At 37.3% G+C, this 22,539-nt stretch overlaps 3 protein-coding genes across 4 annotated transcripts; all 3 read left to right on the forward strand.

Annotated features, from left to right (window-relative positions):
• Positions 1-1,557: 1,557 nt before the first annotated feature.
• Positions 1,558-4,130, forward strand: LOC116170136 (saccharopine dehydrogenase-like oxidoreductase). Its single transcript, XM_031486323.1, has 6 exons — positions 1,558-2,172; positions 2,224-2,544; positions 2,589-2,769; positions 3,364-3,607; positions 3,659-3,912; positions 3,961-4,130. The coding sequence occupies exons 1-6, from the start codon at positions 1,998-2,000 to the stop codon at positions 4,064-4,066; spliced, it is 1,281 nt and encodes a 426-aa protein (XP_031342183.1). The 5' UTR covers positions 1,558-1,997; the 3' UTR covers positions 4,067-4,130.
• Positions 4,131-6,518: 2,388 nt separating this feature from the next.
• Positions 6,519-9,517, forward strand: LOC116170137 (saccharopine dehydrogenase-like oxidoreductase). Of its 2 annotated transcripts, none has more exons than XM_031486325.1 (6): positions 6,519-6,851; positions 6,901-7,221; positions 7,284-7,443; positions 8,736-8,982; positions 9,027-9,280; positions 9,329-9,517. In XM_031486325.1, exons 1-6 carry the CDS (start codon positions 6,677-6,679, stop codon positions 9,432-9,434), a joined length of 1,263 nt encoding a protein of 420 aa, XP_031342185.1. In that variant the 5' UTR covers positions 6,519-6,676; the 3' UTR covers positions 9,435-9,517. The 2 variants fall into 2 exon arrangements, with proteins under 2 accessions (XP_031342185.1, XP_031342184.1); XM_031486324.1 differs by having other exon boundaries at positions 6,520-6,851; positions 7,266-7,443; positions 9,329-9,515.
• Positions 9,518-12,906: 3,389 nt separating this feature from the next.
• LOC116172140 (coatomer subunit beta'-like) lies at positions 12,907-19,345 on the forward strand. Its single transcript, XM_031489286.1, has 3 exons — positions 12,907-13,027; positions 13,128-13,479; positions 18,537-19,345. The coding sequence occupies exons 1-3, from the start codon at positions 13,025-13,027 to the stop codon at positions 19,328-19,330; spliced, it is 1,149 nt and encodes a 382-aa protein (XP_031345146.1). The 5' UTR covers positions 12,907-13,024; the 3' UTR covers positions 19,331-19,345.
• Positions 19,346-22,539: the final 3,194 nt, after the last annotated feature.

The following is a 22,539-nucleotide window of genomic DNA, read 5'->3' on the forward strand; positions in this document are numbered from 1 at the left end:
GGCTCAGTATGCACACACAGTTTCGATTAAGAAAAATGTAAGGTTTTGCTGGATTCCATCTCATGTAGGAATCAAAGGGAATGAAAAGGCAGATCGGGCAGCAATAACAGCATCCGCCTCTTCGGAAGCAGCGGAAATCAACGACACTACCCTTAGTGATTTAAAGAGCCACTACAAACAAGTCCTCCAAGCCGCTTGGCAAGAAGAATGGTCCGCAACTGCCAACAAACTAAAAGAAATTAAGCCATCAGAAGTCTCGCGGCAATCGAAGACAACCTACCTCCAAAACCGAAGAGAATCTGTAGTCCGGACCCGACTGCGAATAGGCCATACGCGATTAACTCATTTGCATCTTATCACTAAGGACGACCCTCCTTATTGCGAACGTTGTAAAAAAATTGTCACTGTCAAACATATAATATTAGAATGTACAGAATACACTAATCAAAGGAAATTGTATAGCATAAAAGATAACTTAAAGGACGCCCTTGGTGAGGGACGCTCAAATACAATGCCGCTCCTCAAAAACATATCTTTATTTGAAAAAATCTAACCGTACAAGAGCTAATGGCCTATTTTTCAGTCGAAGCTCTTTAATTATAAATTTAAAAAAAAATGATCGGATCCCTACGTTATGACAGACCGGTTGCAGCACTCGTACCCAAGCTTATTATCGGAAAGGTGGAATGCAAATACTTTGAATTTGAAAAGTTAAAGAAGGTTTATAGTAAAGTAAAATGAATCAAAAAGCCAAAAGAGTTCCTACAAATTTGGACAATCCGAGTAAGCAACACTTGAATTTGAAAAATTTAAATCTGACGATAATTTAATAACAAATTCCATAAGCTTGAAAATGGCCATCTCAAGTAGATAAAAAGTACCTCCAATCCTTTCCCATTTGTGAAGGGTATAACATTCCGAAGTCTCTTGCATAAAAGTACATTAAATAACATAGTTAATTAGCCGGACATCTTCCAGTCCAGAAGGTATCTGAAGGTCTTGAATACGGCAATCTTAGACTAATGTTGTATTTCGACATGAATGCCGCGAAGTATCTTTATCACTTCGGCATCTACCTCTGCACGGGCGAAAAGTTAATTGCACCCAAAAAAGGCAGATTCGACAACAAAGACTTATCTCTCACACGCTCGTACTCGCTGGGATTTAATTTTTTAACTTCTAAGACGTCTGCCACTATTAAGCTACACTTAATATCGTCTGCCAGGATACATTTTAAAGTAGTGACAAAAAGGGGAATTTTTTATGTATAAATTTTATACGGTCTCATGGTTTAGTTCAGAGGTGTTTTTCCCTACATTGAAGGGCATCTTTCGCTACCAACGCTGCACTTGAAATCGTCTGCCATAGCATATTTGAGAACTATGGTAAAAATGGGATTTCTTGATATAAATCTTTTCTGTGACCCTTATAGTTTAGTAATTTAGTTGATCACCTAAAGAAGTCATCTATTCAGAGCCGCCCCAAGTTAATGTTGCCACTTACGACTGGCAGACGAGTGATTTTATTATTAGGTTTCAACGTACTTTCAGCCTGTATTGTCGAATATTTTGTCCCTTATGCTTTAGTTACTATCATTGAATTTATAATAGTTATAAATTCAATGGTTACTATGTACGCTGCCTCTGGTCTATTATCTGATGTATGTGTGTTGCTTCGGATAGTTCTAAGGACTTATAGTAGTTCAAAGACAATATGACGTAGTTCTAACGTTCACTACCTTTTTCAATGAACACACAGGCATTATTTAAAAATTAATTATATGTTTTTGTAAACATATACCCATCGAGAAATATATCTAATCAGTAAGAATTATATAATGATCTGAAAGCCATTACGTTCCCCGCCAAGATACAACTCTAGATAAAAACAGAAGTGCAAAGTTCAGTAGGGGACAGGATTTGTTTTTGATTCCCCACCTGTGATTGACTCAATTAATTTATTTTTTGCTTCACGTCCGCGAATTAAAAACTTCACAAATGGACAACAAGTTGGATATAGTTGTGTTTGGTGCTACTGGTTTTACTGGTAAACACACCATTCCCTACCTACACAAACTATGCGAGGAAGATGGAAGGCAATTAAAATGGGGAATTGCGGGACGGTCTGAAGAAAAACTGAAAAAGGTGTTGGACGAATACGCCCAAAAGCTCGGTATTTAATATCGTTTCATTCAATAGGATATAATTGATTTGTAATTAAAAGGTGCGGATTCTTTGAACTCTACTCCCATCATCATTGCGGATGTTGAAGATGAGCTTTCGATACTGGAAATGGCTAAAAAAGCAAAGATGGTACTCAACTGTTGCGGGCCCTATCAACTTTATGGAGAAGTTGTGGTAAAGTGCTGTGTCATGACTGGCACACATTACGTAGATGTAACAGGGGAAACACATTTCCAAGACATTATGTTATCACGATATGGCCATACTGCGGAAGAAAGAGGCGTTTACATAGTGCACGGATGTGGAATGGACAGCATGGGTAACGAAATGCCATTGAATTTCCTAACAAAGAGTTTCCAAGGTGAAGTTGCCGTTTGAATTAGTGTTTGCTCACATATGTTTTAGGTGTTTTGAATTCTGTAGAAGTTTTTATGATGTCGAAATTTGGGAACCAAACCACAACAGGATCTGGTCTCAATTTCGGTACCTGGTCCAGCATTGTGCATTCCCTTAGTGATTTTAGGTCTGTGTGGGCTGCTAAACGGGCCATTTCTCTACCAAAAATGTCACCATCCTGTCCTTTACGGTAAAAGGTTTTTTTATTTATTTTTTGATAGACATACCTATACATGAATACAATACATAATTGGTGTGTTAATTGACACAAGGGCTCCGAGGGGTGAAATTTTCATTTCTATACCAAAACTACCTATGCACAAAATTGTACAGAATATTTTTAAAATGAAGTAGAGTGAAAATTACACAAGAGAATGTAGAACTAAAATAAAACAATTGAACCACCTTTATCCTAAAAAGTTGCGCCATCCCTGTGGAAATACGTTCTCTTTCGTGAGCCATTTTTATAACAATATTGGCAGACCCGTTTCACCTTACCTTGCACACTTTTACTCAATCAGAAACCTTCGCTGGCATATATGTCCACGTTCTGCCCAAAAGCTTTTCCGCTCTTTCTTCTATGTTTTAAGAATATGTGTAGCAAATTTGGTTCCCATCGGGTCAGCCCTTTAGCCACAAATGAGAGTTTGATACACTTGCGCATGCGCTATTCTGCCAAAAAGCTTTTTCCTTAAATGTTTAATAACCATAGTGCTTTTTGTTTTAATTTTGAACATTTTAGCAAATCGTGTTGTATTTTTCAAGAATTGTGCATTTATTTTAGGTTCCCGTTCAGCAAAAATGCAAGCATTGGTATTCCAAACAAAAGGATTCTTCCATTTCCTTCTCCAGACACAGACGTAATCAATCGCTCCCAACAATACTTTTATAAGAACGGGCAGAGACCTATCCAGGTCCGCCACTACTATCTATTAGAGTCATGGACAAGTATTCTGAAGCTACTGTTTATGGGATTGATAACGATTATTTTCAGTCAGTTTAGTTGTGGTAAAAAATTACTGCTGAAAGTATTTATTGCATTGACATAGGGACTACTACTACTAATTTGTCTATTACAGTATCCAAAGGTATTCTCAGGAGGATATGTTGATCACGAATCTCCTAGTGAAGAAATGATCGAAAACAGTACAATTGACATGTATTTTTATGGGAAAGGTTGGAGCGATAAGAAAGATATTGAATTCAATCAACGGCCCAATAAAAGTATTTTGGGCAAAATTGATATTGTTAATCCTGGCTATGGCTTTACATGCTTGGCTGTGGTACTGTCGGCAATTATCATATTAACTGAACCTTCAAAGTTGCCTAAGAAGTAGGTATATAAATCATTTGAGTGTGTGTTAATAGCTTCGATTATTAGGGGAGGTGTGTACACGCCTGCAGTTGCTTTCTTTCATACATCAATGGTGGAAGCATTACAGAAAAATGGGGTTCCATTGGAAATATTATCTGTGAATGATTTGTAATATTGTTAGTGAAGGGTATGTTTGGGTTTAATAAAAGTGTCTGTTTTTTATTTCACGTAAAATACGTAGAATTATCAGTGGCAAGAAGATCCCTATACACTTCCTGTGCAAAAATTGTTTCCAAATATCCAATAGGTACATACATAGTGACTTAAGTTTGTAGTATGTATATACATATACATTTCTAAAAATCATTATTTATGCACCAATTTCATTGGGAAAAAATTTTTTAGTATTTACATTATCATTATAATGAAACATATCAAGCGTAAGTATTCAACAATCTTGAGGGAGCGAGGGAGAGAGAGAGAGAGAACATGCACTAACGTGATGTGATAGAAGCAGACGGAAATAGTAATGACATTAATTTGTATGTAGGTATAAACTTTATTTTTCATTTGCCTATTATATGTCAATTATATCTGACATATACAGCAGTCTATTACGCCCAAGGGCATATATGAGAGGGCATTGGATTGTCATCTCATTATGCCCTCAAACGGCCTGTCAAATTGATTGATGGAGTTATATTATTATGTAATAAAAAAGATGCAACTTCATTCGTATGAAGCACATTAATGTTGGGCAAATAATAATCATGACATTTGTATATTGAAAATGCATTCTTTGGAACGATGAAAAATAAAATGTATGCACCTCAGGCATTACTCAATATTTAACCCTCGGGCAACTTACAATCCTTCGGGGCCAGAGGCCCCTCGGGCTATGTCGCCCTCGGCATAAATATTGCCTTAATGTCCTTGATGCATAAATAACTATTGTTGCCCGCGTTCGCGCTGGCAGTTCGTAGTTCACCGAAGTGTCAAAGTCAAACTGTCAAAGTTGCTTGTTTTGGTTTGGCACGTGAAGTGTATTAATATTATTCACTACTAGCATTACAACGTATAATTAGTAGGCTGGTATTCGATGCTAGATTTTATTTTTCTCTACCTCGTGGATTATTCCTCTTATAGGAGATAATGAATTTGACATTTAGGTTGGCCTATAATTAGGGGAATAAATAAATAACTATCGTATCGTTGTAGCTAACGAAGTAAACAAGGATTTTATTGAACTCAACAAACAGAACTTAAAGAACTTACTTTTGAAAATTATAATTAATCACACATTTATTGTACGCGATATTCTTCGAAATACACCAACATAACATTTTCACTAACTTGCGAAACACATTTTGTTAGCACCACTCTTTAAAATTTAAATAAATTTTATTGTAATAATGTTTTGATTTTTCAGGCAAGAGGTCGTTAGCGGCCACGCTTTTTGCTGCCTCTCGTATGTCTGGAGGAGTGCACAAAAATTCACTATCCATATTTATTTAACAGAAATTAGCGAAACACGCAAAATGCGACTTACAAATAATGCAATGTCAAAATCACAGCCTTCTTGTAAAAGTACCTACCTATTATAGGTACTTAAAATCGCCAAAATCGTGTTTTCTAATGATATTTAAATATGTGTTAAAACAGTTCATCTGCTAGTAGTGAATAAAATAACATATAAACCACGGTAGAGAAGACTTTTCATCGCCTCGCTTCTTACTTCCCTCGACGCGAAGCGTCTCGGGAAATAATACCGCTCGGCTAAGAAAATCAACTTCTCTACCTTGGTGTATAATTACTATTTTCTACTCCTATGTCGTTCTATATGAACGTTATTAATGAAACTTGTGTAACTAAAGTCACTCGGCTGCGCCTCGTGAATTTAACATTACACGCGTTTCATTATGACGTTCATAAACGAACTTGTATCATTAATAACTATTATAAGTCTTTTATATATGCTCATTCATCATAAATCTTTCACAGAAATAATTCTTGTCCCTTTCATGAACAAACTGTACTAAGTAAATCAAAAATACCTTAACCGAAATAAGCTCTGCACCGACGGACGCGAACAGCGAACGCCGACGCGAACGTAAAGTTTATATGACTTCATTATTTCTTTAGGCCACCCATTTTCAATGTGTTTGTTTACATATTAAGATAGTTAAAAAATGTATTTTAGTCGGTAAACAGATGAGCGAAGGTTGACCTTATGTGGGATCTACTACGAATATGACACGTTTTTTATCCTCAATATCACTCCAATTCCTGTATAAATTTATAAAATGATTTAAAAAATAGGTATTATTTTCAACATTTGAAAGCAACAAAAGGTATCGAAATGATTCCAAAAATACTTCATTTTGTACAGACGAAATGTGTGTCCACTAGATAAAAGTTAAAAAAAAATATATTAAGTACCTACTTTTTGAAATGAACATATGAAATCGGAAGCGCGTCTTCACTATATTTAACATAGGCGAAATTGCACTTTGTTCTGTACTTTTTCCAAAAATACTGCAAAAGATGGTATTATAAATAGGATGTGTGCATTAAAAATTAATTACATGCATATATTTGTAGACAACGCAGTAAGATTATATAATTGCATGAAGGCCACAAAGCAGGTACCTACAAGGCTACATAAAAACAGAAATGTAAGGTTCAGTGTGACGCCGTATTTGATGTTGATTCCCGACTGTGATTGACTCAATTAGTGTATTTTTTGCTTCATGTCCACGAATTGAAAGTAAGCTTCGTAAATATGGATCACAAATTGGATTTAGTTGTGTTTGGTGCTACTGGTTTTACTGGTAAACGCACCATTCCCTACCTACACAAACTATGCGAAGAAGATGGTAGGCAATTAAAATGGGGAATTGCGGGACGGTCTGAGGAAAAACTGAAGAGGGTGTTAGGCGAATACGCCCAAAAGCTCGGTATTTAAGATCGTTTCGTTGATTAGCATAATTATTTTGTAATTAAAAGGCGCGGATTCCTTGAACTCAACTCCCATCATCATTGCGGATGTTGCTGACGAGCTTTCGATACTGGCAATGGCTCAAAAAACAAAGATCGTACTTAACTGCTGCGGGCCCTACCAACTTTATGGGGAAGTTGTGGTAAAGTGCTGTGCCATGACTGGCACGCATTACGTAGATGTAACAGGGGAAACACATTTCCAAGACATTATGTTATCACGGTATGGCAATACTGCAGAAGAAAAAGGTGTTTACATAGTCCACGGGTGTGGAATGGACAGTATGGGTGTCGAAATGCCAATGAATTTTATAACAAAGAGTTTCCAAGGTGAAGTTGTCATTTGAATTAGCGTTTGCTCACTTATGCTTTAGGTGTTTTGAATTCTGTAGAAATTTTTATGCATAGACTTGAGGATCAAACCGGAACTGGATCTGCTCTCAATTTCGGTACTTGGTCCAGCATTGTGCATGCCCTTAGTGATTTGAAGTCTGTGTGGGCTTCTAAACGGGCCACTTCTCTACCAAAAATGTCACCATCTTGCTCTTTACGGTAATATGTTTTTCTCCATTTTTTGATAGATGTACATGAATGCAATAGGTACAAAATTTGTGACTTTAGTTGACAGAGGTGTTAAATTTTCATTTTTTTCCCAAAACTGTGCAATTTAAAACTGGCATTTCTTCGCAATTTACGCTGAATTGCTTCACATGTACTTATCGCAATATCGAGATCAAGCAGAGGGGAGCAAACATATATTTTTATCATTTAAAAATCATTGTAGGGGTAGCAACGTGCAATTCTGCTTGGGGGATTGACGCCAAGGGTGGTAAAAGTACATAATGTCCCCCTTCCACCCAAAATCGACCTGTTCTTGCTTTTTTTTCAAAAACTATTGCATGTTTTGTATTTATTCTGCCATCCTGCATATTATTTTTAATACAGGCCCAAGTATCGAGCACTGTGGAACACCTTGATTAATAGTTAATCACTTTGACGTACATAGATTCTCATATACTATCTCCTCCCCTTATAGTAGGTATGACTCCAGCCAGTGATAAGGCTACCCCGCTACCTCGTAATCCCCGCATGTAGCACATTTTCTTAAAGTAGAACTATGGGGTCCTACTGACCTTAGCAATCGAATGCCCTATTAAGGTCACAAAATATCCCAACAGGGCAACCTTCCACGCCAATCATACCACAACAAGTTCATAGAATGTATTGCGCTGTTTGGACATTTGGATGTTTGGAATCCATGTACCGATCCGCATCAATTAGAAATTTACAAAAGAGATACAGGATAACAGGAATTACAGTAAATAATTGATGGCTGTAGGTACACCAAAATGACTAAATTATGATCAACCCCTAAGAGGGTGCAAGATTGAACTGAAATTTCTATGTTTAGCCACAGATATTACGCATATCTATGGTTTAGCTGTACCTACCCAGTATTGGTATCATTTTACCAAAGAGTACCCATTTTACCATGATATGAAGGTACTACGTTTCAACTCACCTGCTAGCCAAAATTTTAATATCCGTCGTGCTTTTTAGTTAAATTTAAATTACAGTAAATAATTCAACGTTGTATACCACAATTACTAAATGATCCACCTCTAAGAGGGTGCAACATTGGACTAAGATATGAAATTTCTAGGTTTAGCTGTAGGTTCATTGGCATCAGTTTTACCATGTTGAACGTACAGGAGGTTTCAACTGACCTGTGTTACCTAAAATTTGGTTCCTAAGTTTAATAACTAACCGTAGTGCTTTTTGTTTTAATTTTGAAGATTTTAGCAAATCGTGTTGCATTTTTTATAAATGTGAATTTATTAAAGGTTCCCGTTCAGCAGAAATGCAAGCATTGGTATTCCAAACAAAAGGATCCTTCCATTTCCATCTCCAGACGAAGACGTAATCATCCGCTCCCAGAGCTACTTCTACGAAAATGGCGGGAAGAGACCTATCCAGGTCCGCCACTACCTTCTATTAGAGTCATGGAAAAGTATTCTGAAGCTACTGTTTATTGGATTGATAATGATTATTTTCAGTCAGTGTAGTTGTGGTAGAAAATTACTGCTGAAAGTATTTGTTGCATTGACAAATTCGTACTAATTTGTCTGTTACAGTATCCAAAAGTATTCTCTGGAGGCTATTTTGATCACGAATCTCCTAGTGAAGAAGTGATCGAAAACACAACAGTCTGCATGTATTTGTATGGGAAAGGTTGGAGCGATAAGAAAGATATCCAATTTAATCAACCGCCCAATAAAAGTATTTTAGGCAAAATTGATATTGTTAATCCAGCCTATGGCTTCACTTGTTTAGCTGTGGTACTCTCGGCAATTATCATATTAACTGAACCTTCAAAGTTGCCTAAGAAGTAGGTATATTATATTATTGAGTGTGTATTAATAGTTTCGATTATTAGGGGAGGTGTGTACACGCCTGCAGTTGCTTTCTTCCATACATCAATGGTGGAAGCATTACAGAAAAATGGGGTTCCATTGGAGATATTATCTGTGAATGATTTGTAATAGTATTCGTGTTGCATATTTGGGGGAGGGATGTAATTAAAGAGTATTTTTTATTTCACACAAAATGCGTACCATCAGTGGCAAGTGTCTTCGGTTTGAGGATAATCTAGAAATTTCAGATGACGGCTAGAATAATAGAGGTGTCTTTCCTTGGGCAGCACCATATTGTGGCGGTATCTTCCGTCGCAAAGGGTATCCTCAGAGGAAAGTACGCGAATGACACCTCTGAAGTCACCATCTGATACTTTCGAAACGACCCGTCCAGTTAGGGAACTATGATAGTGCTTCTGGAGAGAATTAGGAATATTAGGACAGTGTTTCGTCTTTATTGACGCCAGGTTATGTTTGACAGCGGTAGCAAATAGCGTTTTCGATTGGCAACACTCGTACTGCACGAGTGTTGCATGATGAATTAATCCATGTGAAAATTGCTCTCAATGGAACATAAATATTCGTAAAAATTTGTTGTCATTTGTCCATAACCTCATTTTAGATTTAGGTAATCGACAAATCTCTATTCTAAAAAATGACAAACGATTTCAGTATTATTGATGATAAACGATGAGGAATATAAATTTGAAATTCCTGTAAAGGACCAATTTTTGACGTTCAGTTTAATGAGTAAGTGCAACTTTTTGTAAAATAGAAGTTATGGCTAATTCATCATCTTCGCTATCGCTAGATGACGACAAAAAACTCTCCCAACGCAAGAAACAAATTCAAATTGTCGCACGTTTGTTTTGAAAATTTGTTAACTAGCAGCTCCACGAGCTCTCGGACCTCGTGTGTCGAAATTTGCACTGAGTGCGTAATTGTTGCATCACATTTGCCAATGGAACACAGAAAATTGCCCTAAAATTACCAATAGAACGTAAAAATTGCACTCGTTCAGCACGAGTTTTGCCAATCGAAAACGCTAAAAGAGTGGGTACTCTTTGACGGTAGTTAGAGACTTTCCCGGAGTGGCGAGAACTCGGAGTGCAAAGAAGTGGATGTTTCGTCATTTTCTCTTATCACGTCTTCGATTATGCTTGCAAAGTGTGTGAGCAGCTGTGATTCTTGCTTTAGGGATACGCTTCAAAACATGTGTAACATGGTTAGGCAACACATTATACACATAAAAGCAGGACGTACATACGTAGAAATATCGTATTTTACTGGATTAATGAGATCTTAAAAGCCGTAAACTCCATAACACACAACGTGAAAAATCGGTGGGTTTACGATGATCAGACAATTTTACCTGTGAAATAAGATCAATAAAATAAAATCAATAAAAAAAAAGGTTATATGTATGGTCCGCATTGTATAATTCGTTCGTGTCAGCTTCAACTTATTTGTTCTGTATCACGAAATGATTCCGGATTTTGGTTTTTCGAAATTTTTGTATTTCGAGATTATTATGTTTCGATACTATTGATTTTGAAATTTTGGATTCCAGATTTATGATTTGAGATTTCTCACCAAACACCATCACTAAACACGCACGACAAAGTTACGTGCAACAAAGACGCAGAGGCGGATTTACACTTTAACGGCAAAAGGGCTATGTCAGTTTTGCCGCTATGTCACGAAGCGGAGGGAGACAAAAAACCGAGATCAACATTTTTCCCGTGTATAATACATAATACATTTTTTCTGTGACGGGGAAAACGATAGGTATATTGAAGTCGTACCTATCGATTTATAGAAATTTGAAGTTTTAAACTGCAGATAGGCTCTTGTACTTCTCGCGACAATACGAACTGCGTTGCTAAGGAAACCTTTACTCAAATATCTCTCAATTCAGTTTTGTCATTTTATTTAAACATTTCGAACTTAATGATTGTTTAATAGTTGATAAAGTTAAAAATGTCTGATTCTGAATTTTCTCTGACTTCACCTGAGTTAGTAGAAGCAGTGAAAGTAGCGTCACAAAAATTGAACATCTATCTTTGCTTATGTGTATTTGCGAGTAAAAAGTAATTTCATAAAAAGTGACATTTTGTTACCTGTCAAACAGAGATAAAATGACAAACGTTTTTCCCGTCACAGAAAAAACTATACTTTTACTCTCAACCGTTCCGAAGATATAGTCAACAATTATCATTTTATTTTAACTGCTTAGTTCTAATAAGGCGGCTATAAATCAATATCTGTAGTCTCTCTAGCCAACTATAGTGAGGTTGGGGTAAGAATGGAGTTGTTTTAAATCAGTGTGACTGCATTAAAGGCTCATCAAATTCCACATTGTGCGTTAATGCACTTCACCACCCTTCTTAAATATTGTGTAATTTTAGAATTTATATTAATATTATTTATACGACAATGAACGAACGATGCACTGTTTATTTACACGTGACTCCAAGCCATGGTGTATGTATATACACCATGCTCCCAGTGCCGGATAAAGGGGAGGGCAAAAGGGGGCAAGTGCCCCGGGCGGCACTCAATAGGGGCGACAAAAGTCGGCATGGTTCGTGTAATTTTAATTTGGTGTCCGGGAAATCCCGAGAACCAAACCTGGAATAAGCTATAAAAGCTTTGTACGGGATAGGTACTCTCCAAAATTATAGACTTTGAGCGCTGTACGTAATGAAGGTAACTAACCAAATGGCAAAAAACAAAAAAGACAAGTCTGTTGCCTGTATCACTGTAGAGTGAAGGCTCAACAACGGTACCACGTTCCTGTAAAGCCGAACCGCGCCGCGTAAATATCAACCGCCCTAAAGTAAAGTCACATTTAAAATTTGTATGAAATAATAAATGAAAAATTTTTTATGTTGCCCTCATCATTTGCATGTGGTTAGCTGTTAGTTTGGGAGGAAGGGCGGCAAAATACTAAATTTGCCCCCGTGCTAAAAACTTCTAGATCCGGCACTGCATGCTCCAAGCTGACTATAGTTGACTAGAAATATAGTTTATTAGCATTTTTGTCATCAAATAATTTAATTATGTGCTAGAAGCCCAGGGTAGCGATGTAATCCCAGCAAAAACAAATAGTGAGTCAATGTCAATAATGCGCCGGTTGCCTTTACTAGCTCGGTGGTTAGCCCACCACGTTGACAACATATAACATGAGTTCGGTTTAGTAGTAACATTGTATATTTATTGCAGTAACAACTCTCTGGGAAGTAGGTATACGATGTTGGTTCAAGGGAAAAGTCAAAGCCAGGATGTACGGAGTACTAGTACCGTTCTAAACCTCTACGAATTTTGAAGAGGTCGCTCTAGCATTTGTGGCATCTTATCGATAGGTTTTTAAGAGGCTCCAGCTTCAGAATATCACCTTAATGATTTATTTATCTTTTTTGCGATTGTTCATATATGGATTATGAGTCTGTTGAACAACAATAAACATTATTATTATTATCACCGAATAATTCAACTCCATTCGACAAGTTGCCTATATGTCAGTAGCTTCCCTTTTAATATATGAGCCGCTCTGTATAATCAATGGCATTTGAAAAGTGTTGTTTTGTTATGTTGGTATTAGTAATGGTGCCGGCCACGTAAATTTAGGTTGTGTTTTGTGACGTTTATAAAATAAACGTCGAATGTTGGAAGATCAAAAATTCACGTTATTTGTATATTATTAGGAAAACTTAAGAATGGTAGGTTGCATAGGAATACGAACTTACAAATAGTCAAACGGTATCTTAAAGATCCATAAATCGGAAACACCATTCATTTAACATTCGCCTTGTTTTTCAGCCTCTTCGCCTAGATATTAAGCGTAAACTGACCGCACGGTCAGACAGAGTTAAGTGCGTTGATCTACATCCCTCAGAACCATGGATGCTGTGCTCTCTTTACAATGGGAACATTAATGTATGGAATTATGAGAATCAGCAGCTTGTTAAGACGTTCGAAGTTTGCGACCTTCCCGTACGTGCAGCAAAGTTTGTGCCACGTAAAAATTGGGTGGTCGCCGGTTCCGATGATTACCAAATACGAGTTTTTAATTACAACACCTTGGAAAGGGTGCATTCGTTCGAGGCGCATTCGGATTACTTGAGATGCGTTGTCGTTCATCCAACACAACCGTATATTTTAACTAGCAGTGGTAAGTTTGTAGTTTCTGAGATGTGCATATTTAATCACTCTCACTTCATATGATGAGTATAGGTATTGTATCTTTATATGTTAGCATTGAATAAAAACACTATAAGAAGCCTAACGCTTATGGAAGAAAGCGCGACAAATCTCACAAATCCCCTTGCACCCGCATTGGTTTGACCGCCGAACTCTCTTTGCGGTAAATAGGAGGAAAGCAAATTCTCATTCTTCTCAGTTCAAGAATCGACTCTATTGACAGTGTTCCCATTATATTCTCAGTTCAAACTCTGTCGCGCTTTATTTCCACGGGGTTAGGCTTCTTATAGTGTTTTTATTCAATGATGTTAGCAAGCACACAGCACAGTCTTAGAATATTTTATTCTCCTTAATATGATTTTAATTAAAAGTGACAACAATATTGAAGATCGCAAGTAAAAAAGTCTTTCATTGAGAGTTAAATCGACAAGAAAGAATCATAAAGTTAAAAAAAATTGAAAGAAGCTCAAGTTTTATTTAGCAAATACAGTATGTGCTCAATAATCCTGTCTTTTGCCTTTTGGAACATTTATAAGCTGCATTTTTTATAAAAATACCTAAATGGTCTGGTCAGTGAAGGTGAAATACCGCAATACAGTGAAATTTTGCCAAGCAGCATTACTGATTTGTACAGGGTGGTTCAAATTCATGACTGACCATTGGAATCTCAACAACGGTGAGAGATACAATGTAGGTTAAATAAGGGCAAAGTTGCCCCTTTCTGACCAAAAAAAACACTTGAAATTTTCGAGGAAATTTTTGAAAAATCTTTGAAAATAATTGAGATATCACCGAAAAATACTGAAAATGGGAAATTTGGTTTCTGTTAGCACCGTCTATTGGCAACTTTTTCGGAGAATGTGAATCTGTTACCAAAATTTTCATAGCACGCTAGATATAGAGGCTCCAGGCTACTACTTATTTCTTATGGGCGCCATATGGATTTTTACTCGGATGTTTACGGAATGAGATAGACACACTATATAAACTCTGCAACTGTGTATGGTAGAAAAATACTTTGGCTTCTTTTGAGCAATTCAATAATATCTCCAAAAAATTAATTTGCAAAAGCCAGATTTTTCGTATTCAAAAGTTAAACTAGTAAAAAGAGAACCAAATAATCGTCAATTAAGAGCAAGGTTTAGAGAGTTTAGAAATGCGTTACAAATGGAATTCAAAATTCATAAAAAGGAATATTATGCAAAAAAATTCAATAAATGCAAATGCGATTCTAAAAAAACGCATATATCAGCCCTTAATTTTGAACGGGCTTGAACCAGGTACTATTTATGAATACACTGTGTCCAAGAGAAGGATGTCTATCATGGGGATCTTCAAAACTGTAGAAGATGTGATGAGAGGAAAGATGTGCAATTAAAGAGTTATTATCGTGCTGTAAAGAAAACAAAAAAATTGCGATTGCTTCCAAAGATATGCCAGAAAAACCGTAATTTGCCGATGTTTTTCCGATGTTAATAAAAAAACATATTTTCATTGCCACTTTTTCAGTGTTTCGTTTTGAATATCATCAACTTTGTTTTTTTACATGGCTCGTAAAAAAAGTAAAAAGTGTACTGAGAGCATTTTTTATTACAAATACAACGATGCATGCAGTATGAGCGTATGGCTCACAAAAAAAACAGAAATTGGAAACTTGTGGTTTCAGCAGGATGGTGCACTAGCACACAATGCCCCGAATCGTGCGAGAATATCTATCGGAAAAATGTCCATTATGGCATCGTGCGCGGGTGCACCATGCTGTTGAAACCAAAAATTTCCAACTTTTGTTTTTTTTTGTGTCACATACATCATTGTATTAGTAATAAAAAATGCTACTCAATAGAGGATGTACTTTTTTACGGGCCATATACAAAAATACTATACTTATCTTTGACCCAGTGTAATGCAAACTCGAATGCAAATTTTAAACTGCCATAGCCAAGGGTTCACAATGTTTTTTTTTTAGATGTACGGAAATAACGACCTCTCCTTTGAACTCATTCTTGACACTGCATGCACAGAAAATACGAAAATTATTACACTCTAAAGAGGCCCATACTCAGACATGCAGGTGTTAAAACTTGCCTGTGCAGATCTATTCTAGCGCGTGCAAATACAAATGTCAGTGGGAAAAACAGTCGCAAAGCTGACGGCGCGTTCAGTTCACATTTAAATCGTACCTGATTATGTATTTTTGAAGTACCGTGTTTATAGAATTTGCAGTACCAAACGTTACAGTGGCTAAGTATATTTGTTCATTGTTAATTTAAACGAAGGCGGGAATTTCGGATTCGCAGGATAAATAGAACGAGTGCCGCTCATTCGCATTCAGAGAGGAACGCGTAAGTACTCAGGTCGATCTTGATGTACACTTTTATGTGGCCCCTAATTAATTAATATTGAGTAGAAAAGGTGCGAAATATCGTTCCAAAAGTGTGTTTACATACACATCAACAATAAACCTACGTTTGGAAGCAGTCATTTGCATGTACCTAAAGCTTTTGTTGTTTGCTATTAAAACGACGTATTTTATGTAGCAGTGGCATTCCAAACAATACTATTAAAAGAATGTAAGATTGGTATTTAGCAGGAAGCAGGACATTATTAAGAAAATTATTGGCGGAGTTTCTTCTTCAAAGAATTTAAGAAAGTTCCAGATTCCATAAAGTCGGAGACTGGTATTGAAAAGAGACACAAAACTCGTGGTACTGTAACATAAATGTAATCACCCGCTTTATTTATTTACAATTAATTAACAATAAATTTATAATAGTTTTGCAATAACAGTTAAAATATTATTTATCACTCATTTATATTATTTATAACACCTCGAACTGTTTATTACTGCGTTGTCGAAATTTGGAACTGACTGAAACGCAATTCGATTTGCTTTTATAGCAAACACCTCTCTTTCTCGAATGCTCCCGAATATTTAGAATGTTCTCAAACAAACGTCATATTTCCCGGAAAGATTGCGTCACATCCGCTTTCGTTCCTTATCGCCGCAGTTGTAGCGTTCGGAGTCGCACGTCCACCTCCCTCAATGTGGCTGCAAAAGTCCTATTAATTTGCCAATTTGTATGCGTCGCTCTATTATTAAACACTAAATTGTTCAAATTCCCACAAGAAAATTTTTGTGAAAATTCAAGGTAATTTTATCAACATCTCAGCAGCTGTTTTACGGAATGGCGATCTTTTTAAAATTAAAATTGTCGATATGGGTATGAAACTGACTAATATACACACATAGCATCCTTGTATCTAAGCGCATTTATAACGGCTTAAGCGAAGAGTAGGCGGGTCGATAGCTTAGTTGCAAAACCGCGATTCCCGAAATATTGAGGTCGATATCGCGGTTCGAACCCGAGCACGCGCATTTTTTTAAAACATACAACAATAACAGGGCCGGACTGGCCCAGGCCGCTAGGCCGCCCGAGCGGCCGGGGCCCCGCACTAGCGGGGGCCCTCGTGGAACCGCGAAGCGGTGACTCCGTCGCGGGGCGCCTTTAATTTAATGTTCAATACTGTTCAGCGAGTTGTTTGAAATACAATTAAAAAAACTGCAAATCCCTTGTCTTCTTTTTCGGAGGGGGGGGGTCCATGAATTTGGGGGCCTTTTAGTCATGGAGCGTCCGGGGCCCTTACCCATCCAGTCCGACCCTGAACAATAAAATAAGTCATCTTCGAAATCTGAAGACGACTTTTTGTTAAAAATTTGTAAAAACGTTAAGTTGAGGTGACGAAAATATGTGAAAACGAAGAAAATCGAACGCTCCCCCTCCCCCCGGCGGAATCCGCACTTTTGTGTTTTTCGATACAAAAAATTCATAAATCAAAAACGGTAAGAGTTACGGGCCGGCGCCTCGGCTTGGGGGGAGGAAGGAGGGGCGCGTCGAACAAGGTAAGGTAAAAATCTTTAGCCTCCCTGCGGCACACGGTACCATTTTATCATACCTACACTTGGTTTGTGGACAGTGGGGTACTTCAGCGACTGAAATGGGAATATATGGAACGAAATTTTATATTATAGTTGCGCCACTTTACTGTTCCTCTTTCAACAGTCAAGTATCTAGTAGGTATTTTGAAATTCGGGTTTAATCCTGACCCTGATGTTAAGAAACGTGCTTTGTTAATACCTTCGAAACTATCCATTATCCGTTGAGGTAGAAACGCATTCACTGTGCAGTCAAACGCCGGATTATTTGCTTTGTGCAATCCATGGGCCACATGGAAATCAAAATCGCCGACACACAAGCGCCAGTCGACAAAGAGATCGCTTGCTTGCTGGCCAAAGATAGCTGTGAAAACTGTTGCAATATTTACAATATTATACAATTATACATACATATAAAGTCACTAGCCAGAATCGTTAGGTCATTTTTAAGTTTCTATACTGAAAGGTTAGATCGAGTTTACATGCTTGTAACTTCATTTCAAACTAGACATAGGAAATCCCTATGTCTACGTATAAATGAATAGCACTGTAGAAGTACCTACACAATTCTCAACTGTTTTTTGCACTGAATTCGCGGAATTCACAGTAATCACATCAAAGATGCTTATCCTTTACCGTTTATAATGAGATTCTTAACAGTCTCTTTGAGGCATCGCATAATACAGATATGAGAAAAGATTATTGCAGGTTTGACTTTTAATAAGCTAGAAAGAAACTCCAAAAGCATGATATGAGTGCAAGAGAGACAAAACTTTACCAATGTTGACATTGACGGTAGTAATTACATGGGTCATTGATAGTTGATACTGACCTACTCAAAAGACGCACGAATGGCATCAGCGCTTTTAGTTTGTTAGTATTCTATCTCACTTCACACTCATATAATGGTTATTTAGTTTCTTTCTGGCTTATTAAAAGTCCAATGTGTAATAATCTTTTTCCATACCTCTATGTAGTACGGGAATGTCTGGAGCAATCATTTAGTTTTTATTTTCTGTGGTCCAATCAATATTTCTACACCATGACTTTGTTCCGTACTGTAACATGTATCTAATAAAAAATGTATTCAATAGATGACATGCTGATAAAACTTTGGAATTGGGAGAAGTCATGGGCGTGCCAGCAGGTGTTCGAAGGTCACTGTCACTACGTCATGCAAATAGCAATAAATCCGAAAGATAATAACACATTTGCCAGCGCATCCTTGGATCGAACGCTAAAAGTATGGCAGTTGGGGGCCGCTACGGCAAACTTCACACTGGAGGGGCATGAAAAGGGCGTAAATTGCGTAGACTATTATCACGGCGGTGACAAGCCCTACATCATTTCTGGAGCCGACGATCGGCTCGTCAAGATTTGGGATTACCAAAACAAGACCTGCGTCCAAACTTTGGAAGGTCACGCTCAAAATATTAGCGCCGTCAGTTTTCACCCCGAATTGCCGGTTGTACTCACCGGTAGCGAGGACGGTACTGTACGCATCTGGCACGCGAACACGCACCGTCTTGAAAGCAGTCTTAATTACGGCTTCGAGAGGGTTTGGACCATCTGCTGTCTGAGAGGTTCGAACAATGTGTCGATCGGTTACGATGAGGGTAGCATCTTGGTCAAGGTCGGACGCGAGGAGCCGGCCGTCAGCATGGACTCAAGCGGTGGGAAGATAATTTGGGCGCGTCACTCGGAGTTGCAGCAAGCCAACCTGAAGGCGTTGAATGAGGGAGTCGAAATACGGGATGGGGAGCGTTTACCAGTTGCAGTCAAAGACATGGGTGCTTGCGAAATTTACCCGCAAACGATTCAGCACAATCCCAATGGCCGATTTGTTGTGGTGTGTGGCGATGGTAAGTTTTCGGCGGTTAAGTTGTAGATCCATTTTGCGACCCCGTCCATTATGGTTTGAGACTATTTTCTGTTGTTAGTGTGTTAGATTTTCTTTAACACATTATTTTTCAAACAATAAGAAAAAAAAACGTGGGAAAAAATGCGTACATTTTGTCCTACTCATTCTGTTTTGTAATGATACTTTTAGGGGAATAGAGTAAGAGTAAGATATAGCATAGAGCTGGGTACTGCTCGTGCTCGCGAGCGTTTCGCTAGAAAAAGCGCTCCAAGCGGAAAAAGCACTTTTCGGAGCGGCCGCCTGGTACTCGATACGCGAGCGTTTACTTAAAGTGCTCGGCGCTCGACCTCTTTTTTCTACCTGCGAGCGGTTTTTCCGCTCATGAGCGTTTTTTTTCGCTCCTGAGCTTTTAACTGCCCTCAAGCGCTTAATGAATAAGCGCCGACCGCGAGTGGTTTTTCCGCTCCCAAGCGCCTTTCTGCTCGTGAGCGTTTTTTCTGCTCACGAGGACTTTTCCCTAGCGCTCGCGATAAGCCACTCCAGCACTTTTAGGAGTGCTCGGAACTCGCAAGCGGTTTCTCTTTGCAAATCAGCTCGATGCTCGCGAGCATTTTTGAGACAATTAGAGCGACACTCGAGCGGTTTTTTAGAACGCTTAGCTTATTTGTCGAATAGGTTCGACGTAAATTCAAAAAAACTAAAATTGGTATCATCGAAAGTGTAAGAGATATAAAAAAAGTTTTATATAAAAGTTACTGTCTTTGACACGCCTAATTTAGAATTGATGTCAAAAAAAATTCAAGATGGCTACCTGGGGAACATTTACCAACTTCCTAAAGTCTTTGAATATAAAATTAGGAAGAAGTCTAGCCTAATGGGAACTTGTGGATCCGTGACAATCGCAGGAGAGGTAAGGTGTACCTCTCCCACTTTTATAATAATATAATCGGTTTAGAGCGAATATTATGCTCCGAATTGCGTTTGCACTGAAGATTTCAATACTGTAATCTTTTGTTGGTACGTATACTAGTCGCGCGCACTTTAAATGAAAACGCTGCCGATACCAATTGGGATACAAAAAATTTCATAGAACAAAAATTGTAGACAATTAAATTTACTATAAAAAAGTCCGCGACGGCATATATCTATCTTTAATCGTTTAGCCATATCAACCATTTAAAGTTGCACATCTTGATTGCGTTGGCATTCATAGTATCTTTGATTGCTTATCATATATTAAGGGTTGAAGATACATATATGCCATCGCGGACTTTTTTGTAGGAAATTAAATTCTCTACAATTTATCTTTTATAACTTTTTTTTGTATCTCTTTTTGTTTTCTCAGCGTTTGTAAAAAAATGTACGCACATCTTAATTTTGAACTTTTAATAAACTTTTTAGTTAAAAAAGAATCTGGCGTAGGTACGACTACGACTCGAACCCTTGACCTACATGTTGTTATAATTTCAGGTGCTTTTGGGGGTTCCGGTTGGGATGATCGAAGCGTTGTAAAAATTGAAACTGTCGTTCTTTTTTGCCATTCTGCTCAAAGCGCAAGGGAAATATGCGAAAATGGGAAATGAAAAAAACGATGTTCTTATTTTTATTTTTATTATTAGTGCAATTCACATATTATCGAGCTCCTTGCGAGTATAATAAGGAAGGCCCTTTTGACATCTACGTGAGTTATGAAGTGAATTGCATCAAATTCAATATGGGCATAGCTTTAGCAATATAATACGCAATGGCAAAAGGTGAGCCTAATCGATTCAAAATGCATAGTGCTCTTTTGGTATCTCGGCCATATATGAACCGAATTGCAAACTTTTTTAAATTTAGAAATGTATTTAAATTACATTTGATACCTACGTATGCACTTGGAATAAAAGCAAATGTAACGCCATTTTCAAAATTTGGTTTTGCGCATGCGCAGTGCCAACTTATTTATTTATGAACATAACAGGTTACCCCAATAACAATGTTCATGTATTGTTAATAAAAAAACTATTCGAAAACATAAAGAATATAAAGAATATATGTTAAGTTGGTAAAAAAAACAAAAGAAAAAAAAAGAAAAAATGCTGTGAAAAATTTTTTCCAGTCCTTGGATATTGTCACACGATCTTTCAAACTGTCTTAGGGCAAATCTAACACCAGGTTCAATTTGGTTTTGCACATACTATAGCCATACCCAAGAGCTCGTTTGCTATATTTTTTACACAGATATTTTTACCCATACTAATAATACGCTATCAGAAGGGCGTGAAGCAAAGCCCTGTAATTCATCAAAAGTACGGTTTGGGCTGGATGTCATTTCACTCAACAAAACCAAATGTACTCTATGTAAAAAAATCCGCTGAATCTGAAAATCATAATCCCCTGGCCGGAAACTCCCGAAATATATTGTTATACAGAAAAAATGAAGAAAAAAAATGGGAAAATGTTTTTTTTCGCATTTGACTGACGTTAACTATCGCCCCGAGTGAAAAAATGAAGAGAAGTGATATTTTTTATGAACTTTTCCATTTTTTTTTCCGGTGAGGTATTCAAGTAAATTTGTTTAGAATCGAATTGTCTATGGAGACCATACATTTAGTGTGGAACGTTCATTCTTAATTGTTATTGTTTTTATGGAGAAATATAAAAAAAACGCATTTCCGAAAATTAACAATCTGTTATCACTGAGTAAAATTCATCATTCATATTTGGTCCCTTCTTTTGATAACAAAACAATACGACAAACCCGATCACCGTAGGTAGGTATTATAGTCATTGATTAAATAAACAAACAAATTGGATAAGTCTCATAACGTTCTAAATTTTTGTACAGATGGTGGAACCCCAAAGCAACCTTTTCCTAATGTTGTCTCGATGATTTCTGCAAATTGACGGACGGATTTCGACGTATTTTTTTTTAATATTAGGTACATTTTCCGAGAGGTTTCTGTTCGCCTATTATGGAGATTTCTTGTTATATTTCGGAAATTATTCCATTTGTTAACTAGCAAGTCTTCGGATTTTCCAAAAAAAAATTTGACAGTCCGTCGATTTGCAAGAATCATCGGGACAATTGTTGGAAACGGTTTGCTTAGGGTTCCACTAGCGGAAATAATTGGGGGAGAATCTGGGAGTCACCCACCTTGAAAGACAAAGCATGGATTTTTTTAATTTGTATTTTTAATTAATCAATGACTATGATATCTACGGTGATCGGGTGATCGGTTGCCGTATTGTTC

Source organism: Photinus pyralis, unplaced genomic scaffold, assembly GCF_008802855.1.
Source record: "Photinus pyralis isolate 1611_PpyrPB1 unplaced genomic scaffold, Ppyr1.3 Ppyr1.4_LG5, whole genome shotgun sequence".
In the NCBI taxonomy this organism is placed as follows: Eukaryota; Metazoa; Arthropoda; class Insecta; order Coleoptera; family Lampyridae; genus Photinus; species Photinus pyralis.